We start from the raw sequence: 27544 nt of genomic DNA, 5'->3' as shown, positions 1-27544 counted from the left end.
GGCTAAGAATTATCGTATATTCCGTTTTTTTTCTGAAAGGCCAACGGTCTAATTCTCTTCTGTGGATCACAAGTAGTGTTTCACGTTAAAACACAGTTGTGATCTTTTCTCCGACCAACCCCTTGTCATTGCCTTGGTCACTTTGAGACTTGGAAAATACCTTTGCGTTGTTACTCCTGATGTTTCTGTGACAAAACTGACAATCATCAGACGTCACATTTTAAACATTGCAGGAAAGACCTTTATCAGAACCGGTTGATTTCTTTACGAGCTCCCGTTATTCTTAATCTATAACAACCTCATTTTCAACAACCTGGTTCTGTTTTCCACAGTTGCATTAAGAAGCAAAAGAGAAGTTGGAGAGCAAGATCGTACAGAGAAGCTGTAGGAGGTAAAGTAAATGGCAAAGTGAAGGCAGCTGGGGACCAGAATGGCGATTACCCTTCAGTAATGTGAGGTACACTAACATCATTAGTCACACTACACCCGGTATACCGGAAAAGCCTTTTGCTGTATTTCTCCGTAAATAACATACTTGAGCAAGAAACACCTAAATTAAATATCGTAGCCCAATCTTAATTATGCAAAAATATTTTTCGCACTGATCATTGGCCCAATACCAACGCTTGAAGGACATGTTTTAAACTCATCTGCGATTGAAACAAGTTTATTCATAAAACATAAATACACGAATCCAATACCATTCTTATTAATTATAGTTTAATAATATTCGGACAGATGCAAAATGAAGTTTAAATGTCACTGACAGTCCACGCTTGACGAGTTAACTTGTGTAACGTACAGTCTAATGAAAATCGACTGAGCACCCAGTGATCAAACTGAATGGGATCATAGTTTACAGGACAGCCTAGCTGAAACTAATAAAAAACTCATACTCCAATTGAACATAGCATCCAAGTACATATTATAGTAGCAAGAAAACAACATGTAATGTACTGTAGTATTTTCCCCAGGGAAAATGAAGTTTGAAAACGGTATTCGAGACAACTTTCCTATGGACATCAAGTTACGAACAAATAAATGGTAATTTAACTTATATATCTAGGACTAATTAAAGTCATACATAAAAAAATACGTTCAACTGATACACCACAGTACACTAGCTAATAACTTGATACAACAAAACGCGAAACAAAATTACGTGAACAGTAAACGGATAATTTTTTCGAAAATAAACATTGGAACGGATTTCTTCCTTCAGAGTTTCGGTCTCCACACCCCTAGTGAACGTGGTACTCTGGATAAAGTTCTGGATAGAGCTCGCTGTAGGGAGCGTGCGAATCCTTTATCAGCCAAGCATAATCGACTACAGCTCCGTCCTGTTAAGGAGAAAATGTCGACAGGTAATTACAACTATATTATCTATTGGCAAAACTCAAGTTGGTCGTAACGGTATGAGGATCGACTTTGTTTACATCCTACATCTGCGTGTGGCCAAAGTGTGTAATACCTATTAGCCTATAAAGCTTTTATTTTTCATAGTCTGCAAAAGAGTTATGTGTTCCTAGAAGCTTACCAAAATATGTTCTAACTTAGACGAGCCTAACCCAATATTTAAGGAGGAGACTAGCTATTTACCTTGGCTGAGCGTAGCCTCCTACCTGAGGGTGGGCTACCGCTTAGGTGGGTTTAGCAAAAGGGTAACTTCCTCCAGAAAAATTACCTTTTATATTAGTAGTATTACATAGGCAAAAGTAAACCAGTATGTTAAGAACCAAACTTATTGATTAAAGTGAATGTTTCTGCCAGCCGTTGTACAAAATCAGCAACAACAGTTAGCTATTGGTATACCTACCTTAGTGCAAATTTTTCGTTTACAGAGACTACCTATCTATAGGTTCTCTCGCAAGACAAAATAAGCAGGAATTGAAAAAGTGAACATTGGCGATCAGCCTTATTTGAGTTGAGATCTCATTCGCCTTAGTTTATGAAGTACGTGCGTCAGAAAAATTAACGTTGCCCTCGCCCAAGCCTTGTTCGAAAATAGTGAATTTTTTGTGGAAATTAAAAGATGAAGCTTTACAGGTAGTTTCATGGTTGTGTTTTGTAGATGAAATATACACTGTTGGCGGTTATGATTTTTAGCAAAAATTTACATTGCATGCTCGACGTATTCTTACTGGAGCCGTTTATTCATTCAGATAGCCTAAGTGAGGCTTAGGCCTATTTGCTAACGAGACCATTGGACCTTAAATAAGATGTGGAAAAAAAAGAATTAAAGAGCTTAGAAAAAATAACTCATACGATTAAGAGGCTCCGTTGTAAAGACATTACTTCGACCTATAACCAGCCAACCAACGTAAGGCCAGTTATTTATCTCTGGAACCATGGTTAAAGTGACCCAAGAACCAAAACTTAAAATATCAAGAGAAGAACCTTACTCACTTTGTCATCAGACACCTGTTCCCAGTACAAGTGAGTGAAGTTGAAGACAGTCAGTCTTGCGTATCCATAATCAGAGGACCTGAAGGCTGACCATTCAGGTGGATCTTTGACGAAGGGATCCGTGTCCTCTTGGCAACCGGCTGATCCGGAAATGAAGTGGACTGGGCCCCTATGAAGGTAAATGAAAATCAGTCTCGTGTTTTTCAATGATTGTGATTTGATATCATAATTTCTTTATAAGACGAAATATTACTTCTTTGGTTACAAGACTAGGGAAACTGGGTGTAATTATGTTTCTGCCTTTAAGCTTGAGTAAGAGACTAGAACCAGTTGCTGGCAGAGTGGAAGGTGGTCATTAACAGGTGGGAGAGAAGTCTTTGGGACAATACTATTTGTTCGCTTCGTAGCCAAAGGGTTTAAAATTTTCGTAGCTCAAAGGCGGAGAAACATAGTGGCACCAGTAGGTATGAGAATGTTCAGACAGTATAATTAAATCATAAAACAGTTAATAATAAAATGACCAAAAGCGTATTTAAGAGAATTTATTACTATTATCATTGTTATCCAACTAAAATTAAATATTCAAGTAATTCGAGCAGTTGAAGGTCAGACTTTTTAACAGCCTCTCTTCGTAAAACATTTTTAATTAAGACTTACTTTGGGTTGGTATAAGGAGCTTCCTCAGATCCATTCAATACTTGAACGTTGTAGATGGGAAACAGCCTTTCATATGTGTGTTCATGAGCCCAGACTACTAAGTCGACGCCAAAATCATTCAGTAGTTTTTCCATGGCAAAACTAGAAGAGTAGGAAATAACGTTTTGTTTCGATATTATTTATTTCAAACCTCCAAATAGGCACAAGTCCCATGTTTAAGCAAGAAATGTATTTCCATATGTTGCTATTAAATTGTACAAGAGTAAAACAAAGAACTTTGTGTAAAGCACGTGAGAGAAACATAAAGCTGCGTTCGGGTTCTAGCTGAGACACAAGACTCACTTATCGTCAATACCAACTCTGGTGCGGCAAGAAAGTGATGTGCAGTCGTCTTCATCCCTGGTGGAGCAGTACATAGGACGGTGACCGTAGAGGATGATCCAGGGATGCTCTTTCCTGTTCTCTGGTTTGTTGGCTTCCTGGAAGGAATTTTACCAGAAATAGATAGTTTAGGCGTCAGAGCGTTAAGAGTTGGGTTTTTGTCGGTCTGCGAAGTGTGTTGACAGTATAACCAGAGTAATTTGTTTGCATGTTAAGGTCATGTTACTCGAACTGCTCATTGTATCGTGAAACGATATGTATTATACTTGGAGGATGCTCTCTCTCTCTCTCTCTCTCTCTCTCTCTCTCTCTCCGCTCTCTCTCTCTCTCTCTCTCTCTCTCTCTCTATATATATATAGATATATATATAGTATATATTATATTTATATGATATATATATATATATAATGTATTAATATATATATGTATATATATGTGTGTGTGTGTGTGTGTGTGTGTGTGTGTGTGATTTGTAGACATTTATCATCGGAGGACATGGGCAGTATAGGGACGGATAAGAATAAAAAGACGGCCCCTTCATTATAAAGATAATACTATTTATTTATTTATTTATTTATTTATATGTTATTACCGACATTTCCCTTTCACCCTCGCCTTCCCAGGATAACAAAGTATTTTCTTGTTCCAAATAGATCCGTCTTTGAAGAAGACCGTTCACTAGTCCCCCAAAAGTGGGAAAATTTTGCAGGCAGCTATGGAGATGATTCTTTGAGACAGTTCTTACAAATCAAGCAAATAGGCATTTACAAATTTCAGAGGAGAAATTCCACTCGCACTCAAAGCAGTCTCTGTTATGTACAGCTCGGTCACAGCTAGGTCATATAGCGACGGTCATGAACGAGAATACTCACCGTTAAATCGTTGAACAGCCATTCCCACATGTAATACAGGGGCTCAATCCCGTACTGGAAGAAGTAGTAGGCTTCCGTGTTTACCGCAATGAAGTGGACCGGTCCGGCGTTCCAGCTGTAGAACATGCTCTCCGAAACGTTGTAGTTTGGCATTGTGAATCTGGCCTTGTAGTTACTGAAATTACTGTGGAATAGAGATGGTGTCTGGTTAATGTAGCTGGTGGTTTTCATTCATCGACGATGTAGCCTGACGCTTTGAGACAGTGGAAAAAGTTGGGGAATTTACTTTTTTTTTTTTTTCGCTTACTCGGGGAGTAAGCTGACAAACTACTTTGTTGCTGTTATTGTTCTTGGTGGGATAGGAAAGCACTATGGAAAAAATGCCTAATAGGGTCAGAAAAGGTGTTTCGCATTGAGTTAAAGATACAGGAATTTTAGGATACGATAGTCATGATTTATTTATAGATGAAAATGTCAAAAATAGTGTGCATGTTAAACAGTACAGAACAATTATTTCTAATAAAATATTGGGTATATATATTTTAATTTTCGGTGAAACAACGATCTATTTGACCGTAGAATTTGGCGCACTGCCCGTGTTAACTGGAGGTCGGATCACGCCTTGTTTCTTTTCATTTCTAGAGAAATAACTTCTGCAAAATGTCACCCCATAATGCATGCATTTCAAGCTAAATAAATAACGTTAAAGGTTGTAGATTTTTACATTTTTATTGGATGTATCAACTAGAATCTTACTCCCATCAAAATTTATATATGCATTGTATAGAATTGCGTCTATGCAATGCTCAGGACGAAAGGTGTCCTCAGAATAATATAAAAAAACTTAAAATAGGATCTCATTTTCTCAAGAAGCTTCAGTTACGCAAAAAATGGGGAGTATTGCCTGTACCATGTTCATTTGAGAATGCCCTCACTGTGCCTATCATGTTGGCTCCGCTTCATATGTCATTATACGTTATTTGTTGTTAGTTGAATAACTTGTACTTTTGTGTCCTATCATATTGTGAAAAGATGCGAGGTCTTTAGTTTCCGGAACAAAAAACAGTGATACTTACTAGGCTTCTTCGTGGTTCCCTGGGCAAGTCATGTACGGAACGTAACCGGCAATCGGTTGGATGTTCCTCATGAATTCGTCTCCTACTTGAGCGTCGTCCTGCGTGAGAATACGGGGTTAAATTAATCTGAAAAGCGATCTTTTGCTATTCCACATACAAATATGTGACTATGCAAACACATCTGCAAAGAGCTACAATAAGAGGGAGGCTCTTGCATAAGGTAAAATCGACCGAAATGGAACTTACCGTATCGAAGTTGTACGCAAAGTCTCCTACGTGGATGATAACATCATACATGCCCTTAGTTATATCTTCCTGAAGTCTGGAAAAGAAGAGCAAAGAAATAGATTTGAGGCGTCCATAGAACGTACAAGTTCAAGTGATGCACTTCTCGTACTTTGTAAAAAAATATTCTTAATGATATTGCATGTGTCAGGAAGATTGAACATTAGCCTTAGTACTAAGACTAACATTTTCTCAGGAGTTACTACGTTAATAGTATAAATATCATAATACTTACGAATTGAGAAGTAGATTAGCTAAAGTTTATATTAGTTATTTCATGACAGAAAGCTGCATTTTCTAGAGGTTTTGTCCTAACCTTGCCAAAGACTTCCCGTTGACGACACCTAGATCGCCGTACATGGCCGTTCTCACCACCCAGTCGTTTCCTGCCGGCCAGGTTTTGAAGGTGAACACCTCTGACCAGCCAAGGTCGCTCCCGCAGTGATAGACTGGAGATTATGGTGCATTAATATTTGAAATGTTTCTTTTAGGTTTGAATATATGGACGTAAGTGTTAACTGCAAAATACGTTCGTAGTTTGCATTATATCAGCAACAAAACTTAATCATACCCAAAAGGGATTAAGAGGTAAATATTAAAAAAAAATTATGTATATGTAATTGGTCTAAGAGAGACCCCGTACGTAAGATTCTAGATAAAATCTGGCAGTAATAATAATTGTACTCAAAAAAAAGATGGACCTGATAACAGATGAGAAACCCAGACAATTTCCTTAGATTTCCTCTTAAAAGTCGTCATTACCAAGGAATCGAAGGAAAATGAATATTACTGCATATCAGACAGTGTAAACTTATGTGTTATTTTAAGACGTTCGTATCAACTACTGAAACTTCCATGCCAAATTCAGCTATATTTCAGTTGTACTATAGACTCTCAAGTCGTTTATAGCCTTAATTACGTGTAACAGGATATTTCCCGTTAAGAAACCCCCGATTTTTGCAGCTTCCCTTCAGACCCCAGCTGATTCCCCTTTCATTCCCTGTACTGTACCTTCGCTCGTGCTCTCCATCTTCCATCTTACTTTCCACTCTCACCTAACAATTGTTGCACAGTGCAACTGCGAAGATTCCTCCTGTTACACCTTTAAAACCTTTATAGTCTCAATTTCTCTTTCAGCTCTGAATGACCTCTCAGATCCCAACGCTTGGATGTGGCCTAAATTCTATATTCCATCTTATCTATTTCTTATCAGTGAAATCAACTGGACTCACAGTATCGCGTGTCAGGCGTCAGCTTGGTCAGCCTGACCCTATGTATCCACATCTGCCTCTTTAAGGATCCTCCGTCGGTGAAGAGCGTGGCGTTTCCGGTGGCAGTGAGTGCCAGGTTAGTGGTGCCATATTCCACCACGGAGCTATTCAAGAGTGACGGTGTCACCCACGTGACCATGATGTCTACATTGTTTTCTGCACGGTGAAGGAATTACGTTAGTTTAATAGGATCTATGTAATAATAGGGATAACGAATTATAGTAGATTCACATCAATCGAGCATCTGATGTCTAGGCCCGTCCCTTACGACACTCCTGATTGGCTGTTGATAAGCCAGTCACAGGGTTGGAAACTGTCTCGAGAGAGAGTTCACATACACAGGCTCCACCTCTCCTGAGAGATATACGTCTTTCAATAGTATCCTTCAGGCGAGGTGGAACATACATCCTGCCTATGTGAACTCTCTCGAGAGACAGGGAATTTCCAACCCTGTGATTGGCTTATCAACAGCCAATCAAGAGCGTCGCAATGGACTTGCCTAGACGTCAGATGCACGGTTAATGTGAATCTACTATTAGAACAGAGTCTGTATAATGTAAGGGAGATAAAATTCCTCTTTAGAGGTAACGAAAGCCATCACCGAAAAGCATTCAAGCATGAAGTGTCTATAATTTATGGACTACCAAAACTAGTAACTCTGCTGCAGGTGAAGACAATGATCTTACCGCCTATTGACAGGTGCACTTGCTGTGGCTGATAGTCGTTCATGGCGCTGACAACTCCAAATGCCAGGGTGCTGAACATCGTCAGCCACGATAGGTTCGGTTTCCCCATGTTTTCTGTAGACGTTGGCCTTGACGGAAGAAAAAAAGAACTTTAGTTAGCGAGAACGAAATTTTAAAATAAAGTCGTTTCAGTGATCATTGTATTAAAATGTTTATTCGGCTCTGAAGAATTCTCTGTTAGGTTAGGGAAATTACGATCGTTTTCGTAACGAGTAATGTAAGTTTTTTTTTTCAATGTCACCAGTATATGAACTAAGTTAGGGCTCCTTAGAACGTTAAGGTAAACATCATACGCATGTTAGTGCCCTATTATTGGTTCGTTATGCAGATACTTACATAGTATCTATTAGAGTAGAAATATATATAGTTTTGTAATTAATGATGCGCGAATATACAAATCATTTATTATATAGATATATAATTCTCGACGCATCTGTACAGTATATGGATCTGCAGAACGAACGTTGGGGCAATAATAACTTCATGATAAATTAAACAATCTTAAGAACCTCTAATATGCAGGAATCCTTCCCGAAAACTAAGGATACGAAGATCGACAGATACAAATAAAACAAGTATATAAAAAGTTTCTTCTGCATATTCGAGTTTAATGTACAGTGTATAATGCTGTAAGAGCCCTGGCCCATGAAGCTTACAGCCACGGCCCGTATCGTGGCCTGTCCTATAGCGTTACCAGAAGCACGATTATGGCCAAATTTAACCTTAGATAAAATCAAATCTAGTGAGGTTAGAGGGCTGCAATTTGGTATGTGTAATGATTGGAGGGTGGATGCTCAACTTGCCAATTTGTAGCCCTCTAACCTCAGTAGTTTTTAAGAACTGAGAACGGACAGTAGTGCGGACGGACGGACAAAGCCTAAACCACAGCTCACCTCAGCCTATTGATTTGCGCAGCCTCCGTGGATCAAGTGATTTGGAGATGCTTCTCAGAATGAGCAAGCACCCACCAAGACACTTGTCTTTTATAAGAAATTCCCAAGACTTCTAGATAAGCGGATGGTTCGTGTGTTATTTCACGTATCTAATAGTTAAAAGTTCGCGCTCCTCTTGAGAACGTGGGTTCTTCATGTTCACGTGAACTCCCCGTATACGACCTCGTATCCAAAGTAGAGGCCTGAAGAAGCAGACTGATAAAAAAGAAATCGGCATAGCGGTTTATTCATTGTAAAATATGAACACATGACAATCTTGTTCATTTACACACATGCTATATATATATATACTATATCTATATATATATATATATATATAGATATAGATATATATATATATATATATATATAGATATATATATATAGCATCTGAAATTATTTATTTTGTAGTTCTTTAAACTTAGTATACTTTCACTGTTGTTGAAGGTTTATTTTCCCCTAACAAGCAGACTTTGTCTACCTATCTAATTATTTATGTATTTATATAGCTGTCTACGTGACCTGGCACGTGTTAACTCAGGAGCCCAGTGAATAAAACGCACGAATTATATAACTCTTCGATATGTAGAGTCTAGATCTTTTTATTCTACATTTTCAGGACTCACGTGACTGGCCGCGTGCTTAGATCGAAGATAGTCTCGGAAAAAAAAAAAAAAAAAAAAAAATGACGCGCCACTCTGTTTACGAGGTGGTACGATATTTTGTCTAGTTAATGAGTGGCACGATAATTATTGTTTTTTTAATTGGTTACAGGGGGATTGTAGTTTCATTTCTGCCTTTTTTTCTGTGATGTAGGGAATGTTTTTATTACTGAAAAAAATTAATTTGTTTGTTTGTTGTTTCAACGAAAATGCTTAACAGTTTTTCCTTTTTACATCGAGATGGCAAGATGATTTTTTTCTATTGTCATAGAGTTGCTATATCAGTTTTTCTTTTATTTGAAAACACAGTACCTATATAATATTTACAAAAAGATGAACATTACAAATTAACGAAGCACAACAAAAAAAGGGTTAACATCGATTTATTAAAGCAACACAGAAAGGGACAAAGTTTACTTTATTTTTAGGAGCACATCTTAAAGAAATCACAATAAGGGTATACTACAACCAGTGAAGCCATTCGGTTGCAATTAAAGTTTATAATTATTAAATTTATTTGGAAAGCAATTCAGTTAGTTAATTCATGCAGTCGTAAGGTGGAATGACGTTCAATTATTATTCTTCCCTATGAGACAAATCGATGTGAATCGCCATTCAGATATTCCCACGATTAAAGCTGTAGCTGATTTCTTATTTCCACCGTATGTTTTCGGAGCAGACAGTGGTGAACTTTAACCTTAGTTCCTTTTATCGAGACGACAGGTACTGCCTGGCCTTGTTGGAATTAAAAATGACCGTTTCATTATCATTCCTCTCACTGATAACGCTAAACGAACAACTCCCAGCTGGTTACAACCACATTTAGCGCCAAAAGTGTACGGAGAGAGAGAGAGAGTATAGTGTCATATGACTTCTATCCACGTCTCAGGAGTCATTATTTTAATTTGAGTACTCATATACTTGAAACTGGATGAAATGTTGATATTGGTTGCTTGCTTGCACCTTAAATCTGATTTGAAAATGGTAAAATGCGTGGAGGGGTACAAGTATTATTGTTAGATTTAAACCACGAATTAGAATAACAAAAGCGAGTTTTGGGGTATAATGAGCCACTTTCAAAAGTTAGGTCCATAATTTGGATATTGGCTTCAACAGTGATATATGGGTTATGTTGTAAAATTTTTGTTTAAACTCTCTCTCAGCTGCTTCAACCACTGTATCTAACATGACGATGGATGATTTCACTGACTGACAGTTAACTATGAGGCTTCTTGTGTGAGTATTGCGTTCTTTCTCACCTTTTGTTAGTAAGCCTTACTGTTTTTCTCTTAAGGGACTGCGTGTGGAGGGAAGCTTTAATCGTGTATCAACAGGTTATTTTTAGTCGTGTTTACGCTTTCATTCTTATTGTGTATCAGGAATTTCTCAGTTTCTGTGTTCCTTCCAGTCTCAGTGGTGTTTCCATTGAGCCTATTTGTTTGTGTAAGCATGACGAACATGTTCCCACTCATGGTGGGAAGCTCACAGGGTGATATAGCGATGGTTGGATGGGTCTCCTCACAAAGTTACACTGAAGAACAAATCCAGGTAAATCACAAGAAAAAAAAGTCACATTAATCTTTTGCCTATATTGACTATCATGGGTTTACATCAAGCCAGTATGTATCCACCTTTGCAGCGTGTTTGGTACAAGTCTGGTGGGGATTTATTTTTTAACCCACTGTGTGTTCTACTCCACCTTTATGGTGTGTTTAGTACATGTCCGTTGTTGTTGTTGTTGTTTTTTCTTCTTCTTCTTCTTACTTGGTATGTTCCACCTTTGCGGTGTGTTTAGTACAAGCCTGTTGGGATTTTGTTTACCCAGTATGTATCCACCTATACTGCATGTTTAGATGTTTAGTACGTGGCCATTGGGGATTTTTTTACCCGGTATGTATCCACCTTTACTGTGTGTTTAATACAAGACCGTTGGGATTTTTTCTTATCCGGTATCTATCCGTATCCACCTTAGCAGCGTTTAGTAAGTCTGTTGCGATTATTTTTCTTATCCGGTATGTATCCATCTTTGCTGCTTGTTTAGTACAAGCCCATTAGTTATTTTTTCCATGGTATGTATCCACCTTTACAGCATGTTTAATACAAGCTTGTTGGGGATCCTTTTTTTTACCCGGTATTTATCCAACTTTACGACATGTTTAGTAAAAGCCCGTTGGGGAATTTTTTTTAACCCGGTATGTATTTACCTTTACGGCGTGTTTAGTACAAGCCCATTGGGGATCTTTTTCTTCTACCCAGTATGAATCCTCGTTGAGGTTTTTTTTTCTTTAACCTGGTATGTTTCCACCTGTAATGACCCCCAAGAAATATTGTGCAATTTTCCTTTGTGACTTTATTACCAACCACCACAAATAAATGTAACTTTTTTCCAGTTTCTTTATTGCTAGCGTTCAGTAATATATATATATATACTATATATATATATATATATATATATATATATATATATATATATGTTGATATGAGAAACTGGTTTAAGAGCTGTAGCAAGCAGAACCTATGGAGGGGAGAAAAACAGTTTTATTACGATCCAAAGCGTAAACACCTGTTTCTTTCCACATAAGTCTCTCGTTCTCTCTAAGTTATTATTTAGTCTATTATTACAGGTACAGTTTGATTATTATTATTATTGTTCTAAAGGGTTCACAATAATACAAAGTGTAAAAGTCCGTGTATAATTTTGAAGACTTTTTACACTTTGTATTATTGTGGACCCTTTAGAACATTGTATATACTCTCGTGATTGAGAGTTTTTCCCTACTATTATTATTATTATTATTATTATTATTATATTATTATTATTAGATTATTAGTATTATTATTTGAAAATTAGTAAATCATTTTTGGATCATAAAAAAAGTATTTGGTCACGAATATAACCTCAAAATATAATTAATTATTGTCTACGAAAAACAAAAATCCGCGAATGCTGGACCGCTAATGAGTGGTGATATAATCTCTCTCTCTCTCTCTCTCTCTCTCTCTCTCTCTTCTCTCTCTCGTCTCCTCCTCCTCTTATCTCTCTCTCTCTCTGTCTTAACTTCTCAATTTTCCATTAATTTAGGGTATGATTTCCATTTAAATCCTCAGGAAATCCTACTGCAAAATCAAGTACAGAGTTCCTCCGTTCCCCAGCAGTTCGAACCGGGTTGGTGGAAAAAAAGGCATTCATTGTTTGTATACAGAGTTAAAATGAAAAATTTGAAACTTTATCTGTATCAACAGAACTTCACACAATGCGAATGAGGAACTAAGACTGCTTTTCAAGTTGCATGTATATATGATCATTTGGGTTTCATCAGGCTGGCGTGGCACGTAACAAGGTCATCGATGAGTGAAATGAAATAGGCTGTAGTTCTTTTATTAGCGTCAAACATCAGTGTATAATATTTTGAATATTTATCAAGTGACAATTGTAAACTATTGTGTTGAAACATGCCAGTGTGAAGCACTTTTTACAATATTTATGAGATGTCTTTCGTCATGAATTCAGTGGATTATACATTGGATTACTTCACATCGGCAAATTAAAACTTATTTGTTGTATCTTCACAGTTTCAGCGTAATTTATTTTGGATTTATTAAAAAAAGCATGGTACTTACAAAGTAATTACATCTAAGTTTTGTTGTTTGTCATTCGTATTATTAATTGATCACGGAATGAAATGGTCCTAACATCCGTGAGAAATCATTCACATGAGACAAATACCAAAATACCAATAAAACAAAGGTTATGTCATATTGCTAAGGTGACTACGAAGAAACGGGCCGTGCGTGTCCCTCACCAGCCAAATCGAATCGATGATTTCACCATTCTGTAGAAAAATAAGAAAAAAGGTATGAATCATTATACGTCAAGAAATTTTTCGTAACAAGAATGAACTCCTGAAATGGTGGCAGATACGCTTCTTATATATATATATATATATATATATATATATATATATATATATATATATATATAATATATATATATATATATATAGAGAGAGAGAGAGAGAGAGAGAGAGAGAGAGAGAGAGAGAGAGAGGCTTGTTTGGCGTACATAAGACTAGACATTTTTCGTAACTAATTAACTCCTGAAGTGATGACAAATATGCTCGACAGAGGGAGACGGGGGAGGCTTGTGGGGGGGGGGGTTGCTTGTTAGGCATACATAAGACTAGACTACAGAGAAGTCCAATATATGGAAACTAAGTGGCATCTAGGCCTAATCAAATCGTTTCACTAATACTAAGTTATCATAAGAAAAAATTATTAACTGGGCTAGTTTTAGAAGTGTAACGTATAAAGAAGATGCCAAATATTAGTGGGAATTATATCTAAATAATGCCAAATAGACAGTTGAAGTTTGTGTATGCTCTCATAGTTACCTGATCATCGGAGACTTGCTCCCAGTAGAGGTGAGTTTCATTGAACACAGTAAGGCGTGTGTAGCCATAATCGAGCGCTCGGAAGGCTGACCACTCGGGCTGCTCCTCAGAAAAAGGTGCGAGCTCCTCTTGACACCCTGACCGATCCTGTCGTGAAGTGCACTGGGCCCCTGATGTATAATTGCATAGGATTTTATTAGATATATATAAATATATATATATATATATATATATATATATATATATATATATTATATATATATATATATATGACTGGTAAAAATGTTCTGTAACAACAGAATTCCATCTAATAAAAGGAGCCCATAAAAACACCAAAATGTAGAGAGAAAAGTACTATATTTCAGAGACTGCTGTCTCTCTCTTCAGGTATATGAATGAGAAAAGTTTACAGAAAAGGTGGATTTATACCAAGAGATCCGTCCACAAGTAAGCCAATTTAGGTTACCCCCGCTGGTAATCTTCCTTTAATCATTCAACCAACGCTTAAGAAGATTAAAGGAAGATTATCAGCGCGGTGACCTAAATTGGCTTACTTGTGGACGGATCTCTTGGTATAAATACCACCTTTTCTGTAAACTTTTCTCATTCATATACCTGAAGAGAGAGACAGCAGTCTCTGAAATATAGTACTTTTTCTCTCTACATTTTGGTGGTGTTTTTTATGGGCTCCTTTTATTCGATATATAATATATAGCTATATATATCTATATATATAAATATTATATAATATATATATATATTATATATAATTATATTATATATCTATCATACACACACACAATATATATAATATATATATATATATATATATATATATATATTTATATATGATATATATATATATATATATATATCTATATATATATATATATATATATATATATAGTGTGTATGCAATCTTCCCTAGTAGGGGCTCTCGCTCAGAAAACCTCCACATATTTAGCTGCACAATAGGCTCATCGGTATAAGTCTAGCCTCTCTCTCTCTCTCTCTCTCTCTCTCTCTCTCTCTCTCTCTCTCTCTCTCTCTCTCTCTCTCACACACACACACACACACACGCTTCGCTTACCGCATGGTACGTATCAAAGGTCCGATCTATTATGTTATTTCTTTTTTGTCTGGAGATAAAAAAAAAAAAACATTGCAGTGCTACAAACAATGTTAGCTTTGAGGAATCGCAAACCTTCTAATGATCTCTAGTAACAGTGTTCATAGGAGCGACATTTAATCTTCATTATATTTCAGTCTTTTATAAACAAACAACAACAAAAGTTATTTCTCCTTTGTTCTATGACGCAATCTTACCTCGGGTTAACGTACGGTTCTTCTGCCGATCCATTCAGAACCGTATAATTGTACATGGGGAACATCCTCTCGTAAGAATGCTGGTGGCCCCACACAGCCAAGTCAACGCCGTATTTATAAAGGAGGTCTTCAATGCCGAAACTATAGGGGAAAAATATATATATGTGTGTTTTATTAAATATTTGTCAAACGTTTCTTTAGATTTGCATTGGGTTACCCTTGAGAAATTTCTTTCTGTATTTGTTTCATTTGCTAAGGCAAGCATGAGGGTATGGAAGTTCAAATGTTCAATAGATTCGTGTCTATTCTAGAAATGGCTATTTCCTGATTGCTGCGTGATGTCACCTTGAGCAGAAATTAAGTGACAGTTCTTAATATTTTTTTTACTAATATTTTTTTTCTCAATCTCATTAACCACTAAAACAGACATTTCAATATCATGTCAAGGAATTTTTGACGCATAAATTTCAAGATATTAAACCATACATTTCACTACATATTTAGAACTGCGGATATATGTAAAATATAGTTTTTATTATGAATCCTGTAAGCTTAGAAATTGCCTCAGTAAAGTTATAGACAGCAAAGTTATAGTAATGTTGACAGCTATCTCCCATACGACTACACTCTTTTAATGAGACTTTTTTTAATCGAAATTAAACAGTAAATCAGAAATACTACGACATCAGCAGTAAATGTATATTTAATTGCTATTACTGAATAAAAAAATAACTTAATTTTTATACGCAATTTTACCGATGAAAAGTGTCTATCAAAATTTTACTACATGTTCCAAAAAATATTTTAACTTGGATTTTTTTATATATGCTAAAAGTTTATTCCCGATTTTTTCCCCCGTAGTCGCTTCTACGCCAGTAGATTTTTTACTGTGCTAAATGTTTTTTTCCGATATTTTCCCCCGTAGTCGCTGCTACGCAAGTTGACCTGAATCTGTCAATCAACCAATCCTACGAAGGATACTCACGCTCCCTCAATGCCGACCCTGACGACGTCCCCGACTTGCCTGCAGTCGCGACTGGTGTCTCTGTTGGAGCAGTACATTGGTCTGTGGCCGTACAAGATGATCCATGGGTGTTCGGCTCTTGCTCCTGGCTTGGTAGCTTCCTGGAACCATTGAGGACGAATAAACCGCAAATCTCAGTGAGTTAATCACAAATCCTGTCTGTTTTATTTAAAAAAAAAAAAAAAAAGATCCCGTTAGGGGTCGTGCCCATCGGCTCCTGGCCGCAACCCCTTTCATATTCTCTTTCCTCCATCTTACTTTCCACCCTCTTCTTACAATTGTTTCATAGTGCAACTGCGAGGATCTCTATTACACTTTTCAAACCTTTCCGCTGTCAATTTTCTTTCCAGCCCTGAATGACCTCATAGGTCCCAGCGCTTGGCCTTCTGTCAAAACTGTAGATTCTGTTCTGTTCTATTTCTAAAAAGTGCCGATGAATGAAATAATAACCTCAATAATTTTGATTTTTCCTCTTACTCGGGGAGTAAGCCTACAAACTACTTTGTTGTTGTTGCTATTGTTCTTGTTGGGGGTTAGGAAAGGTCTATGAAAAAGGCTAAAAAGGTCTGAAAAGGGTGTTTTGTGTTGAATTAAAGATAATACAGGAATTTTAGGATAGGATATTTATTATTAATTTATTAGAATTAAAATGTAAAAAACTAAATAATGCGCATGTTAAACAGCACAGAAAAATTATTTCTAATAAAATATAGCATATTTATTTTAATATTTGTTGGTGAAACAGGGCACTATTTGGCTGTAGGTTTTAGCACGCACCCCGAGTAAGCTGGAAGTCGGATCACGCCTTGTTGTTCTTAAATGCAGTTAATTTAATTAAACGTACATTCAGTTCGGTTTAGGAATCCTTATGTAAGTATTACAAGTTTCCTCAGTTTTAAATTTAAAAAATTCGATGGCACAGTTACAGATACCATCAATTTCATTTTTCAGATTGACAAGAGACTCACACAAAAGCTCCATTAAATCTTAGTTAATATGATTTCGATCATCGATTTGAATTTGAAGATGGCAAATTTCTTCGATAACCTTGAACATAAAAATAAATGAAAATCAGTATGACTGAGACAAACTACTCTTATTTGGTAATTATAAATTTTAAGCAGTTAGACTTGGACCCGTAATACAGATTTGTTTCATATAACATCACTTAGCGCTTCATAATTTTCAAGAGCGCGCGACAAGCTTTGAGTCAGTGAAGTCTATTCGCACGAGTCTCCACCAGCGGTTCTCAACCAGGGAGGAATTCCACCCTAGGCGGGAATTTCAGTTTCAAGGATTTTTATTATTATATGCATATTATTTGGAATGCATCTTTTGAGGCAGGCGGTTTTGAAGAGGGGGTGGGGGCACGGCCAAAAAAATGTTGAGAACCACTGTTCTACATTTTATCTGTCAACTGACTAGATTTGACAGTTGCGTCTAGCTGACAAAAAAAAAAAAAAAAAAAAAAAAAAAAAAAAAAAAAAAAAAATGTCTCACCTCCAAATCGTCTACCAGCCATTGCCACTGATTAGCAAGAGGTTGCTGGCCGTATTCGAGGTAATAGTAGGCCTCCGTGTTGATGGCTATGAAGTGGACGAAACTGAAATTCCAGCTGTAGAACATGCTCTCCGAAACATCGTAGTTGGGCATGACGAATCGAGCCTTGTAATTGCTGAAGTTGCTGTTGGGAACCAGAGAAAGTCGGTTTTCATTCAGGTTTGTTTGACTTGAAAAGTCTTTTATGCTTGTTTGACTTAGACTGATCTTTGTAGGGGAATGACAACAGGGATTTTTAATTTATGTTTTCAGTTAATATATATATATATATATATGTGTGTGTGTGTGGTGTGGTGTTGTGTGGTGTTGTGTATATTATATATATTAAGAAAGGTGAAAGGAAGGGATGCTGAAGGTTTCCATACATTTGTTAGTTTCAAAATCTATAAAAAAAAACGGCGGCCGGTATTCAGGTCAGGAAAAAGTCGCAGAAAAATAGTCACAATTTGGGCTAAGAAAAAGCTAAAAAAAAAAAAGTAACAATTTGGGCTAAAAAAACTAACAAAAAAGTCACAATTTGGGCTAAGAAAAAAACTATAAAAAAAAAAAGTCACAATTTGGGCTAAGAAAAACTAACAAAAAAGTCACAATTTTGGCTAAGAAAAACTAACAAAAAAGTCACAATTTGGGCTAAGAAAAACTAACAAAAAAGTCACAATTTTGGCTAGGAAAAAAGTTACTGGAATAAAATCAAAATTTTTCTTGGGGGTCATTATTTTTGCTTATGTTTATGCAGTAATCCCCAACGGGCTTATACTAAATACGCTGCAAAAGGTGGATACTTACCTGGTTAAAACCCTTGGGTCTCGCTATCTAGGAAAGATCAATGTGACTTTCTATGACTGTTTTTTACCTGTGACTTTTTTTTTTTTCTTTACCTGGATTCGTAAAAAATAAACAGCTTAATACCTAATTGACACGAACAGCGATGGATGTTTGGTTATTAATACTGACATTATAAGAATAATTTTACACCAATACATCAGTGTAAAAAGAAATGACAAAACTTGAGAAACCTGCAGATATATGAAATTACTTACTATTGCTGTTCGTGATTTCCCGGACACGTCATGTACGGAACATATCCTGCAATGGGTTCTATTTGTCTCATGAACTGATCACCAACGCGACCGTTGTCCTGTGAAAATAGTCAGTACTATTTTATTAACCTGAAAATAGTTACTCAATTTTTTTATCTATGAAATAATGTAGAGGATTTTATAGCCTGTAGCAATCTCAGACAGAGTGAGTACTGTGTCTAAAATCGTTATTCTTGAGCTAGCTAGAAGGAATATTCTAATCTAGGTTTAGAGAATAAACTCACGTCATCCAGGTTGTAAGCAAAATCTCCAACGTGGATAATTGCATCGTACAGTCCATGTGTGACGTCCTCCTGGAGTCTGTTTACAGGAGACAATTTTACCCAGTTTATATATATATATTTCTTTTAAACATCAGCATTAGTTACAGCAGTATAATTGACTAGATTCTGACTGGAACCTTATGGCAACCGTTCTCGCAAGTTTATGCATTTTTTATATTCATGTATACGGATACATAGATGTTGAGTTTTCGTAAAGGAATTTTTTTTAATAATCTCCACTTACCTGGTTAGGGACTGTGCATTGACAACACCCATATCGCCATACATCGCAACCCTCACGGGCCATTTATTACCCGCTTTCGGTGTTTTGAAGGTGAAGATGTCAGACCACCCGCTATCGCTGCCACAGTGATAGACTGCGGAAACAAAATACAATTTAGATATTCGACTCCGCAGGTGCATTAATAACAATTTCTCCATTTTTCGTCAATTCTTTGTCGTCAATTGGTTATTTCCCTTTATTGAGAATTCAGCATAAAAACAAAGTCGATTGATGAGAAGTTACTCAGTAGAAATCACAACTCACAGTATCTGGTATCCTCTTGGAGGTCGGTGAGGTGGACGTTGTGCATATACATTTGTCTCGTTTCATTTCCCCCGTCCTCGAACAGGAAACTCCTTCCCTCCGTCCTCGCGTTGAGGCTTGTAGTACCATATTCCACAACAGACTCTGCAGTGACGTTCTGGGTCATCCAAGACACCACAATGCCGCACCCATCGTCTGCAACAAGATATAAATAAAAAGACGTGTACTTCACTGCGATTTGCCAAGAAGCTACTATGAACCAGATTGTGTGGACATGTTCAGTGGAATTTGATTGTTCTCAATCCAATTTCGAGAAATAAAAAAAGCGCAAATCTTTAGCAAGGTTTACTAGATATCATAATCATCAAAGCTATCGAAATTTTTTTTTTTCAAGTGACTGTCATGTACCTGGACTGTTCAAAATTCTCAGTTAAATTAAACTGTGTAATTCTAGCAAGTATATGGACTGGAATGTAAGTTCAAGCTAAATTATCTGACTCTCTTACTGTTATTACGATCTTAAATTGTAGAAGCAATCATTTGTAACCCAAATTCTTATAATTCTCTCTCTCTCTCTCTCTCTCTCTCTCTCTCTCTCTCTCTCTCTCTCTCTCTCTCTCTCTCTCCAGTTACCTGCGTAGGAAAGGTGAATCTGGTCCGGTTGGGTCCCTTCATCTGAGGCACCAGTTCCGATCCAGTATAAGACGAAAATAAAAGGTCTTATCCACTTCATTATCGAAGTCTTCGAATTTCCTAGAATCATAATATATACTAGGTGGAAGAAAGCAACAGCAAGTCATTTGATGGCGAAATTGAAATAGTTTAAGTGGATATAGTGTTATAAAGCACAAGTTGAATGACAGAAATGTAGTTTTCTCGAAAGCACAGATAAAAGATTGAGCTGTGCACCTATAAAAATATGCATCACAAACTTACGATGTATCATACATATAGTGTATACACGTACGCACATTTTATATATATATATATATATATATATATATATATATATATATATATATATATATATAGTAGTGTGTGTGTGTGTGTGTATTTACACACATGAAAGTTACACGACTGTGGTGGTTGTAACTAGGGTTAAAAAAACGACATGCGACTAGGACCCTCATCCAAAGATATGCTGAAAAGGAAAAGCACTGTCTTTCTGGCGCCATTCTATCATAAAAGGTAAAAGAAAAAAAAAAACTTAATAAACACTGAATTGAAACCATGAAAGTGACTTGTATTGGTAAATACAGCCGACTGTTATAGGACTAATCTGATCATAAGCCAACCAACGCAGGTTCTCGATTTTTACCGTCAAATTACTTTGGCGCGTCCCTTCGGTCCCTAGGTGCAACCCCTTTCATTCCTATTACTGTCCCTCCATTTATATTATCATCCACCTTTCAGGCCACCTACTTTCAATTTCCTTTCAAGCGCTGAATGACCTGATAGGTCCCAGTGCGTGGCATTTGGACTAAACTCTATATTTAATTCCAAGTGACCCGACAAAATAAAACTAGAACCTGTCAGTTTTTTCATGATAATGCTTGATAGGCAAGGAAGCAAAACTATATACTATTGTATAACTTACTTGGTAGAGAGCACTGTTGAAAGCTCTGAAAGAAAGATCACTACTTTATCGTAGACTGTTCCAGAACGCTTTGAATTTGGTTACAGGGACAAGAGGAAAAATAAAAGTAAATTCCCATTTTAGACAAAACCGATAAAGTTTTGATCTAGAGAAATGCTTCACCTGGTGCGTGGGAACGTCTTCACATGAGACCCGTACCTTCATTTAAGTTGAGCTGAGGAGCTCTCGGCTGTTGCTATAGGAGTTTCTTGGGTAAAGAATACGTGTAGGTCTAGTCTTATTTGCCGAAGGTGTTTCGGCGCTATCTTCCACAATGCTAAACGCCATCTTGGAAATCAAAGACGTTTTGCTTGCTTTCCTTTATTCATCGTAAAGCTGAATTATTAAACGAAATGTTACTTTCTTCTACGTCAAGGTTCGGAACACCGAATTCCTGCTCTTGATGTTCCACGCTGCATTTATGTATAGCCTATACTATGTAGACGTTGTTATATACGTTTTTGTAGTGGATACACACATATCTTATTCGAAGCAAAATTAAGCCCCGCTTGGGAGTCTTCTCCAAATACTTGCATTTTTTTCTATTTTGTTGGTACACGGAAATTAACACAAATGCACATTATCATCAGTGCACTTGACGAGATTGCCATGAATATTTCAATTACATTTACATTTTAATTTAATTGCAAGTAATTGCCAAAGTTGATATTAACGTTCGCAGGTTTCATTTTAATATGCAGAATCCTTAATGTTCGGTACTACTAAATTTACGCTACCCATGAACTTTATATATTTTCAATCTTTTTCTCTTGAGGAGTTTTGTTAATGTAATTATACCTCTTGAAAAGATTAGGCACAACACTGAACTAATTTAATTGTATAATGAACATTTATTTTTGCATCCTTTGTTCCCTCCTTTGAACGGCAATGAAGCGAGGTCAACATAATATCTCTCTCTCTCTCTCTCTCTCCACACACACACACACACACACACACACACACACACACACACACACACATATATATATATATATATATATATATATATATATATATATATATTATATGAGGAAATTATGGGTGGAAATGCCGTATTCCATATAGAAGATAAGAAATACTACAATTAAATTAGAGAGATGAATAACGAACAAGTAGTTACGGACAGGTGCCGTTAGAGAGACGATTATTCCACACACTTGTTAGGGGTTTATTGTGGTCAGATATATTGGTCTTATATTGTGTGATTCATTGACCTATATTTGCTGCCATTTGCATGTGTATATATGCGTTTATATATAATGGTTTTTTAAGCGCCAATTTATGAAGCAATCGTTAGAAGTCGTTCGAGGATCGATGTCTCGATTGGAACATAGAATGCAGACCATTATAACAGAGTACAGCTTTAGGTTTGTGTCGATTTAAGGTAATTCAAATCGATTTAAATTGTTTTCTTAAATGTAAAAAGTTATTGTGATAAACTTGATAAGAGTTCTTTGCAAAGTGATTGTTTAAAAATGCATTTAATGGTTAGATCTACGTAATAGTTTCATTATCAGTTAAATTAATGCTGTATCATGGCAAGAGACCCACGCAATGATAAATGTTTAGGCTCTCTGGTTAACATTTGCTTACAGCAAGTGATCTTTAGGCAGCAAAGAAGAGCATAAATCCTTGAATAAATATAAAATTTACGGGTGTGTGTAAATCAGTGGTGTGCCCAGGATCCATTCAGAGTGCCGAATGAAATCGGACAACAGCGTCCGCCACACCCGCTCCCTTGCAGTGTATCCACTTGGGGGAATCGGACGGTATTTAGATTTAGGCCTAGAGGAATCCTAAAAAAGGGAAAATTTAGGGGAATTCTAGTATCTTTAAGTGTTAATTGTACTACATTTTCTAGGGTGCTATCAGATAATTATCAATCAGTATGACATATTTTAATTTTCCTATTTTGTGATGGAAAAAACAGAGTAAAGGCAAAGGGAGTCTTTTTAAAAGCATCCCATTCCCACTCATCACTAGGAGACTACACTAAAGTTTGAGCAGGACAATGGCTTAAGTCACAGTTCTCGAGCAGCCGCCATAGCTGACTTTGTCAATACCAATACAATTTCATTCTGAATCCTAACATTTTTATTGCTTCAAAAAGGAAGTCAGTATATTGAGCATTCCTTATGTAAAGAAGTGAGACTTATTTGCACAAGTTAGGCTGTCTATTCAGAGTAGGATGTGTATCCCGGCCAAGCTGCCTGTTCAAGTTAGGCTGTCTATTCAAGCTGGGCTGTCGAGCCTATTAAGATTAGGCCGTACTATATCTAGGCTAGGCTGTTTATACAAGTTAGGCTGTCCATTCAGCTAGGGATATGTTAGGTTGTGTATTCAAGGTAGGCTGTCTAGGTTATTCAGGTTAGAATGTTTATTCAAGTCAAGGCTGTCTATTCAGATTAAGTTGTCTATTAAGTCTAGGCTGTAGGTTAATCAGGTTAGGCTGTCTATTTAGGCTAAGCTGCATATCAGTGGCCACTGAGATGGACTTGTTCCTAATGAATAGGATTGTCTTATGAATAATAGTATTAATATAATGATAATAAGATATTTATAAGTATTGTGGTCAGATGAGGAACTCGTTTCACTTGATAAATGATCTCACACATTATATGGTTTGTATACTGTCTATATTCTCCCCCCTTCTGTGTGAATTTCCCTCTTTCAAGGTGAGGCATTAGGGCAGGGTAGTACTGCAGGACTACATGCTGATGATATGGGATTCATTTTTGGCCTGTCTAGTCTTCGTCTGGGGGTCATATCCAAAGAGCTATTAATAATATAGTAATGATAATAATGATTAGTTTTCCAGGCCTCTTGAGTCTTATATAGACTCAGAGGTTTGGAATAACTAATCCTTATTATTATTAATTAATAATACAAATTCATAAATAATATTCAATATACTGACGTAGTTTTTTTGCCAAACTGTATTTTCACATTATTATTATTCAGACGATGACCCTTGTATAATTATATGGAACAAACCCACAGGGGCCATTGACTTGAAATTCAGGCTACCAAAGAATATGGTGTTCATTCAAAAGGAGTAACAGAAAGTAATGAGAAATACAGAGATTAGTTATTAGAAAAACAGATAAATTGACAGTCAACGCCCCATATTTGCAGGAATATGTAGTACCACAATTCGTTGTAAATAGCTGAAATCCACAAATACTTAAACCCACACCCCCCTCTAAAATTGCATAGAACTGCCTATTTTGCTAGTTTAAAAAAAATGTATAGCCTACCCGAGTAAATTAATCGTTTCCTCACAGAAGGCTCATTTAGATATGAAAATATAGTAATTTGCGAATATTTGCTAGTGAAAAATACTGGTAAAAGGCAAATTCTCAGTGAATAATGTGTATATATGTTCCACAAAGAAATCTGCGAATCTGGAACCGTCAATGGGCGGGGGTCGACAGCACGTATTGATAAATAAAGAACAAGCATGAAATTGATTGTAAAAGGGCAACATTCCTTTTAGAATTGACTTGGTCATGTGCATTTAGTATATTCATATTTTGTGGGGTCACCTGAATTCTTTTGATTGTAATTAAAAATAAAGAAGTAAAATTTTTCATAGTTTCCATTTAACAGATAGGATGTCAGGCTCACTGTCTGTGATTTGTGTACCGCAGAAATGTTTACAAAAAGCTGCTTGAGATGGTGACAGTGATAACTCACATTGGGAATGAGCAGTACGGATAGATGGCGGAAAATTAACTTAAACTATAGCCGGTACGTACTTGTATTTTTAATGTTCCATAGCCCCCTTAGTACCGTAGGGGGTTAGTCCACTGGTGCATTGTAGGTATTACTTAAGGTTCCTTGCAATGTCCCTTTGGCCTCTAGCTGCAACCCCTTCCATTCCTTTTATTTTAACTGTTCACATTATCTCTCATCTGTCATACTTTCCACCTTCTAATATTTGTTTCATAGTGAAACTGCGAGCTTTTCCTCATGTTACCCCTTGAAAAATGGCCTCATAGGTCCCAGCACTTGGCCTAAGTTTTATATTTCATTCCTATAACACCATTAGGTATCTGCTTTTTGCATCATGATTTCCCAGAGTATAGGTCCTTTTAATCTTAACATATTTTTGAGGCCACCTTTACAAAGCATATGAATGAGGGGTTCTGCACAATAGTTTGTAAGTAGGTGGCTTCCATTTACTCATACAATACACTGTATTATGTTGCTTTTACATAGTCAGTACATGAGGGTGCTGTCTAAAAAAATTTGTATGTACGTCCCACATCAACCTTTCTTTCTCTCTCCTTCCCACCTCAGATTAGGAGAGTGGCTTAGCAACTGGGTGACATTGTAGTAATTCCAATTAAATGGACTACTGTAGTACATATCAGCTACATTATCGTTATTATTTTTTGCTGTGCTATCATTTAGGATGTAGTAATCTTTAGATAACTCTCTTAAATTGAATAGTGTAAAGTAGAAGTTAATGTACGTACTTTAGAAACTGGAATTGCTGTTAGGTGCAAGATATCCAGAAAATATTCCAGTGAAGGCTATATAATATAGGGTCTCTGTTGCTTAACAGAATTTTTTACTTACCAGAAAGCCAGACACCCAGAGAGTCTGTTAAGTTGAGATGCTACTCGTGAAAGTCCTGGATTTGTTGATTATTAACTAACATTATTTCACACGAATGTTTGTACACTGGGCTGATTATAGAGCTGTGCTGTATACAATCAGTGAAGTATGGATATCTCATACAGTCTCAAAATCCCAGCATGCCTTTTGGTAAGGTATTTAGTGGTGTTAACCTTCTTTCCTATACATATCAAATGACACATTTTTACACATTACACTTGTCAGCTAGGTCAATTTTTGTCATTGGGCCAAAGATTTTGATAAAAATTCATCCTTATTAACTAACACCTTTTAAGACATCTGACAGGATATAAATTATATTCAATACTTGAAAATAATCTTGTGAAGCTTTATCATGTAAATCACATAAAACCAAGCATGTGATATAATCAATCAAATCCAACATCAGCAAATGTCAAATTCTGTTCAAGCAAAATAAATTCCCCAGTCTTACTAATTCACTTGATTTTGACCAGGCAAAGTAATTTTGATATGCATAAATATTCATTAACATACAAATAAAATATGACAATTCAAGATAAAATCTCCACCCAAAGACAACTTTTCCCAGAAAATAATCAAAGCATTTGAAGTCATGCATATTATATAATACTTATAGTACTTCATTGGTGGTGACCCAGATGAGATGCTTTTATGCCTGGTGCAATTCGTAAGCTTTTGCCTGTCAGTGCCTTTTTTGTTAGTACAGGTGAGCACAATATGTCCAAGAACATCCCCTTTTTTTCTTGCTTTGCTTTGTGAGGTAATGGAATGAAAGTACGACTTCTTTAAGGGGAACATCACTTCTTAATAGTGTGAAAGCCCACAAAGTCTAGCTAGGGCTATCCCTTGCCGTAATGAGAAACTTCTCAGTTTGCCAGGTAATGATGGCAGGTGTCTGACCATTCCACCAGAGGATCTTGCCCACAAATCCCTGGATACCGTCCCATGGACCTCTTGTGGCTGCTCAGCAGGTTGTGGAATCACCCAACTTTTTTCAAATAAAGTGTTTCTTGCCTTAGCACTTTAGCTCAATTATAACCGTGGGGGCGTGATTGCAGTTACTAGACTTGTTTCTTCCCTTCCTCCTTCATGGTGCAGCATTTAGGCTTTAATATGGTTTGAGACTGACTCTAGATAATTGAAACTACACTTTGGTGCCATATACTCGAGATGCATCTCCCACTAGCTCGTCCCTTTAACGAGGGAGGGGGCAATAGTAGAGCTATAGTATTTCATATTGCAATTTCATAGTTCTCCCATCCTTTCCTTACTTAAGTGTGGTTCTCTATACCCAAACTCAGGCCCACATTCCTAGTGCTATGTTATCTTTTTGCCAGACTGTGTAGGAATTTACAGGAGTCACTGCATCCCCTGCTCACAGTTGTGATCAGGATCATGGCATTTCAAAGTGGAATTCAACTCCAGTTAGTAGTTAGATATGACTTTCTACCATATGTGCGAGTCTTCCATGTGAAAGGGAATGATTTATATTTCTGTAAGAACATATATCAAATTTTAAAATTATTTGTATTTTTCCCTGTATATAAACCAGAGCATAAGATGTCACTTCCCACTTCAACTGCCCTGCTTTGTCCCTAAGGCCAAAGATAAAAAGGTGCTTAGTAACAGTAGGTGATTGAGGGGTATTCCCCCACTAACCCCTCATAACCAGAGGTTAACAACCTTGTGAGCAAGTTTGACGCCCTCCCATCTCCATGTTGAAGATACTCCTATATAAAAAGCTCTGGTTTGTATACCTAAGAAAAATACAAATTACTTTTAA

At 36.6% G+C, this 27544-nt stretch overlaps 1 protein-coding gene, 1 long non-coding RNA gene and 1 pseudogene across 2 annotated transcripts; 1 reads left to right on the top strand and 2 right to left on the bottom strand.

Annotated features, from left to right (window-relative positions):
• Positions 1-651: 651 nt before the first annotated feature.
• On the bottom strand, positions 652-8745 carry LOC135201759 (acid phosphatase type 7-like). Its single transcript, XM_064230998.1, has 11 exons — positions 8588-8745; positions 7635-7762; positions 6910-7104; positions 5994-6126; positions 5639-5714; positions 5393-5490; positions 4317-4500; positions 3406-3542; positions 3064-3204; positions 2407-2575; positions 652-1340 (listed from the first exon to the last, which is right to left on the bottom strand). Exons 2-11 carry the CDS (start codon positions 7741-7743, stop codon positions 1242-1244), a joined length of 1341 nt encoding a protein of 446 aa, XP_064087068.1. The 5' UTR covers positions 7744-7762; positions 8588-8745; the 3' UTR covers positions 652-1241.
• On the top strand, positions 1227-27544 carry LOC135201761 (uncharacterized). Its single transcript, XR_010311600.1, has 3 exons — positions 1227-1364; positions 15931-16166; positions 24786-27544. It is a non-coding gene; the product is annotated as an uncharacterized LOC135201761 (long non-coding RNA).
• On the bottom strand, positions 12654-21211 carry LOC135201760 (acid phosphatase type 7-like; annotated as a pseudogene).

This window comes from Macrobrachium nipponense, chromosome 28 (genome assembly GCF_015104395.2).
Source record: "Macrobrachium nipponense isolate FS-2020 chromosome 28, ASM1510439v2, whole genome shotgun sequence".
In the NCBI taxonomy this organism is placed as follows: domain Eukaryota; kingdom Metazoa; phylum Arthropoda; class Malacostraca; order Decapoda; family Palaemonidae; genus Macrobrachium; species Macrobrachium nipponense.
Note: the sequence above shows the minus strand (reverse complement) of the source record. Positions and strands in the feature narration are given on the sequence as shown.

Excerpts from the sequence above, each read along its gene's own strand:
- LOC135201759 (XM_064230998.1), bottom strand. The coding sequence starts at position 7,743 with ATGGGGAAACCGAACCTATCGTGGCTGACGATGTTCAGCACCCTGGCA. Across the intron at positions 7,105-7,634 it reads AGTGCACCTGTCAATAGGCG|AAAACAATGTAGACATCATG; the intron begins GTAAGATCATTG and ends TTCACCGTGCAG. Across the intron at positions 1,341-2,406 it reads AACAGGTGTCTGATGACAAA|GACGGAGCTGTAGTCGATTA; the intron begins GTGAGTAAGGTT and ends TCTCCTTAACAG.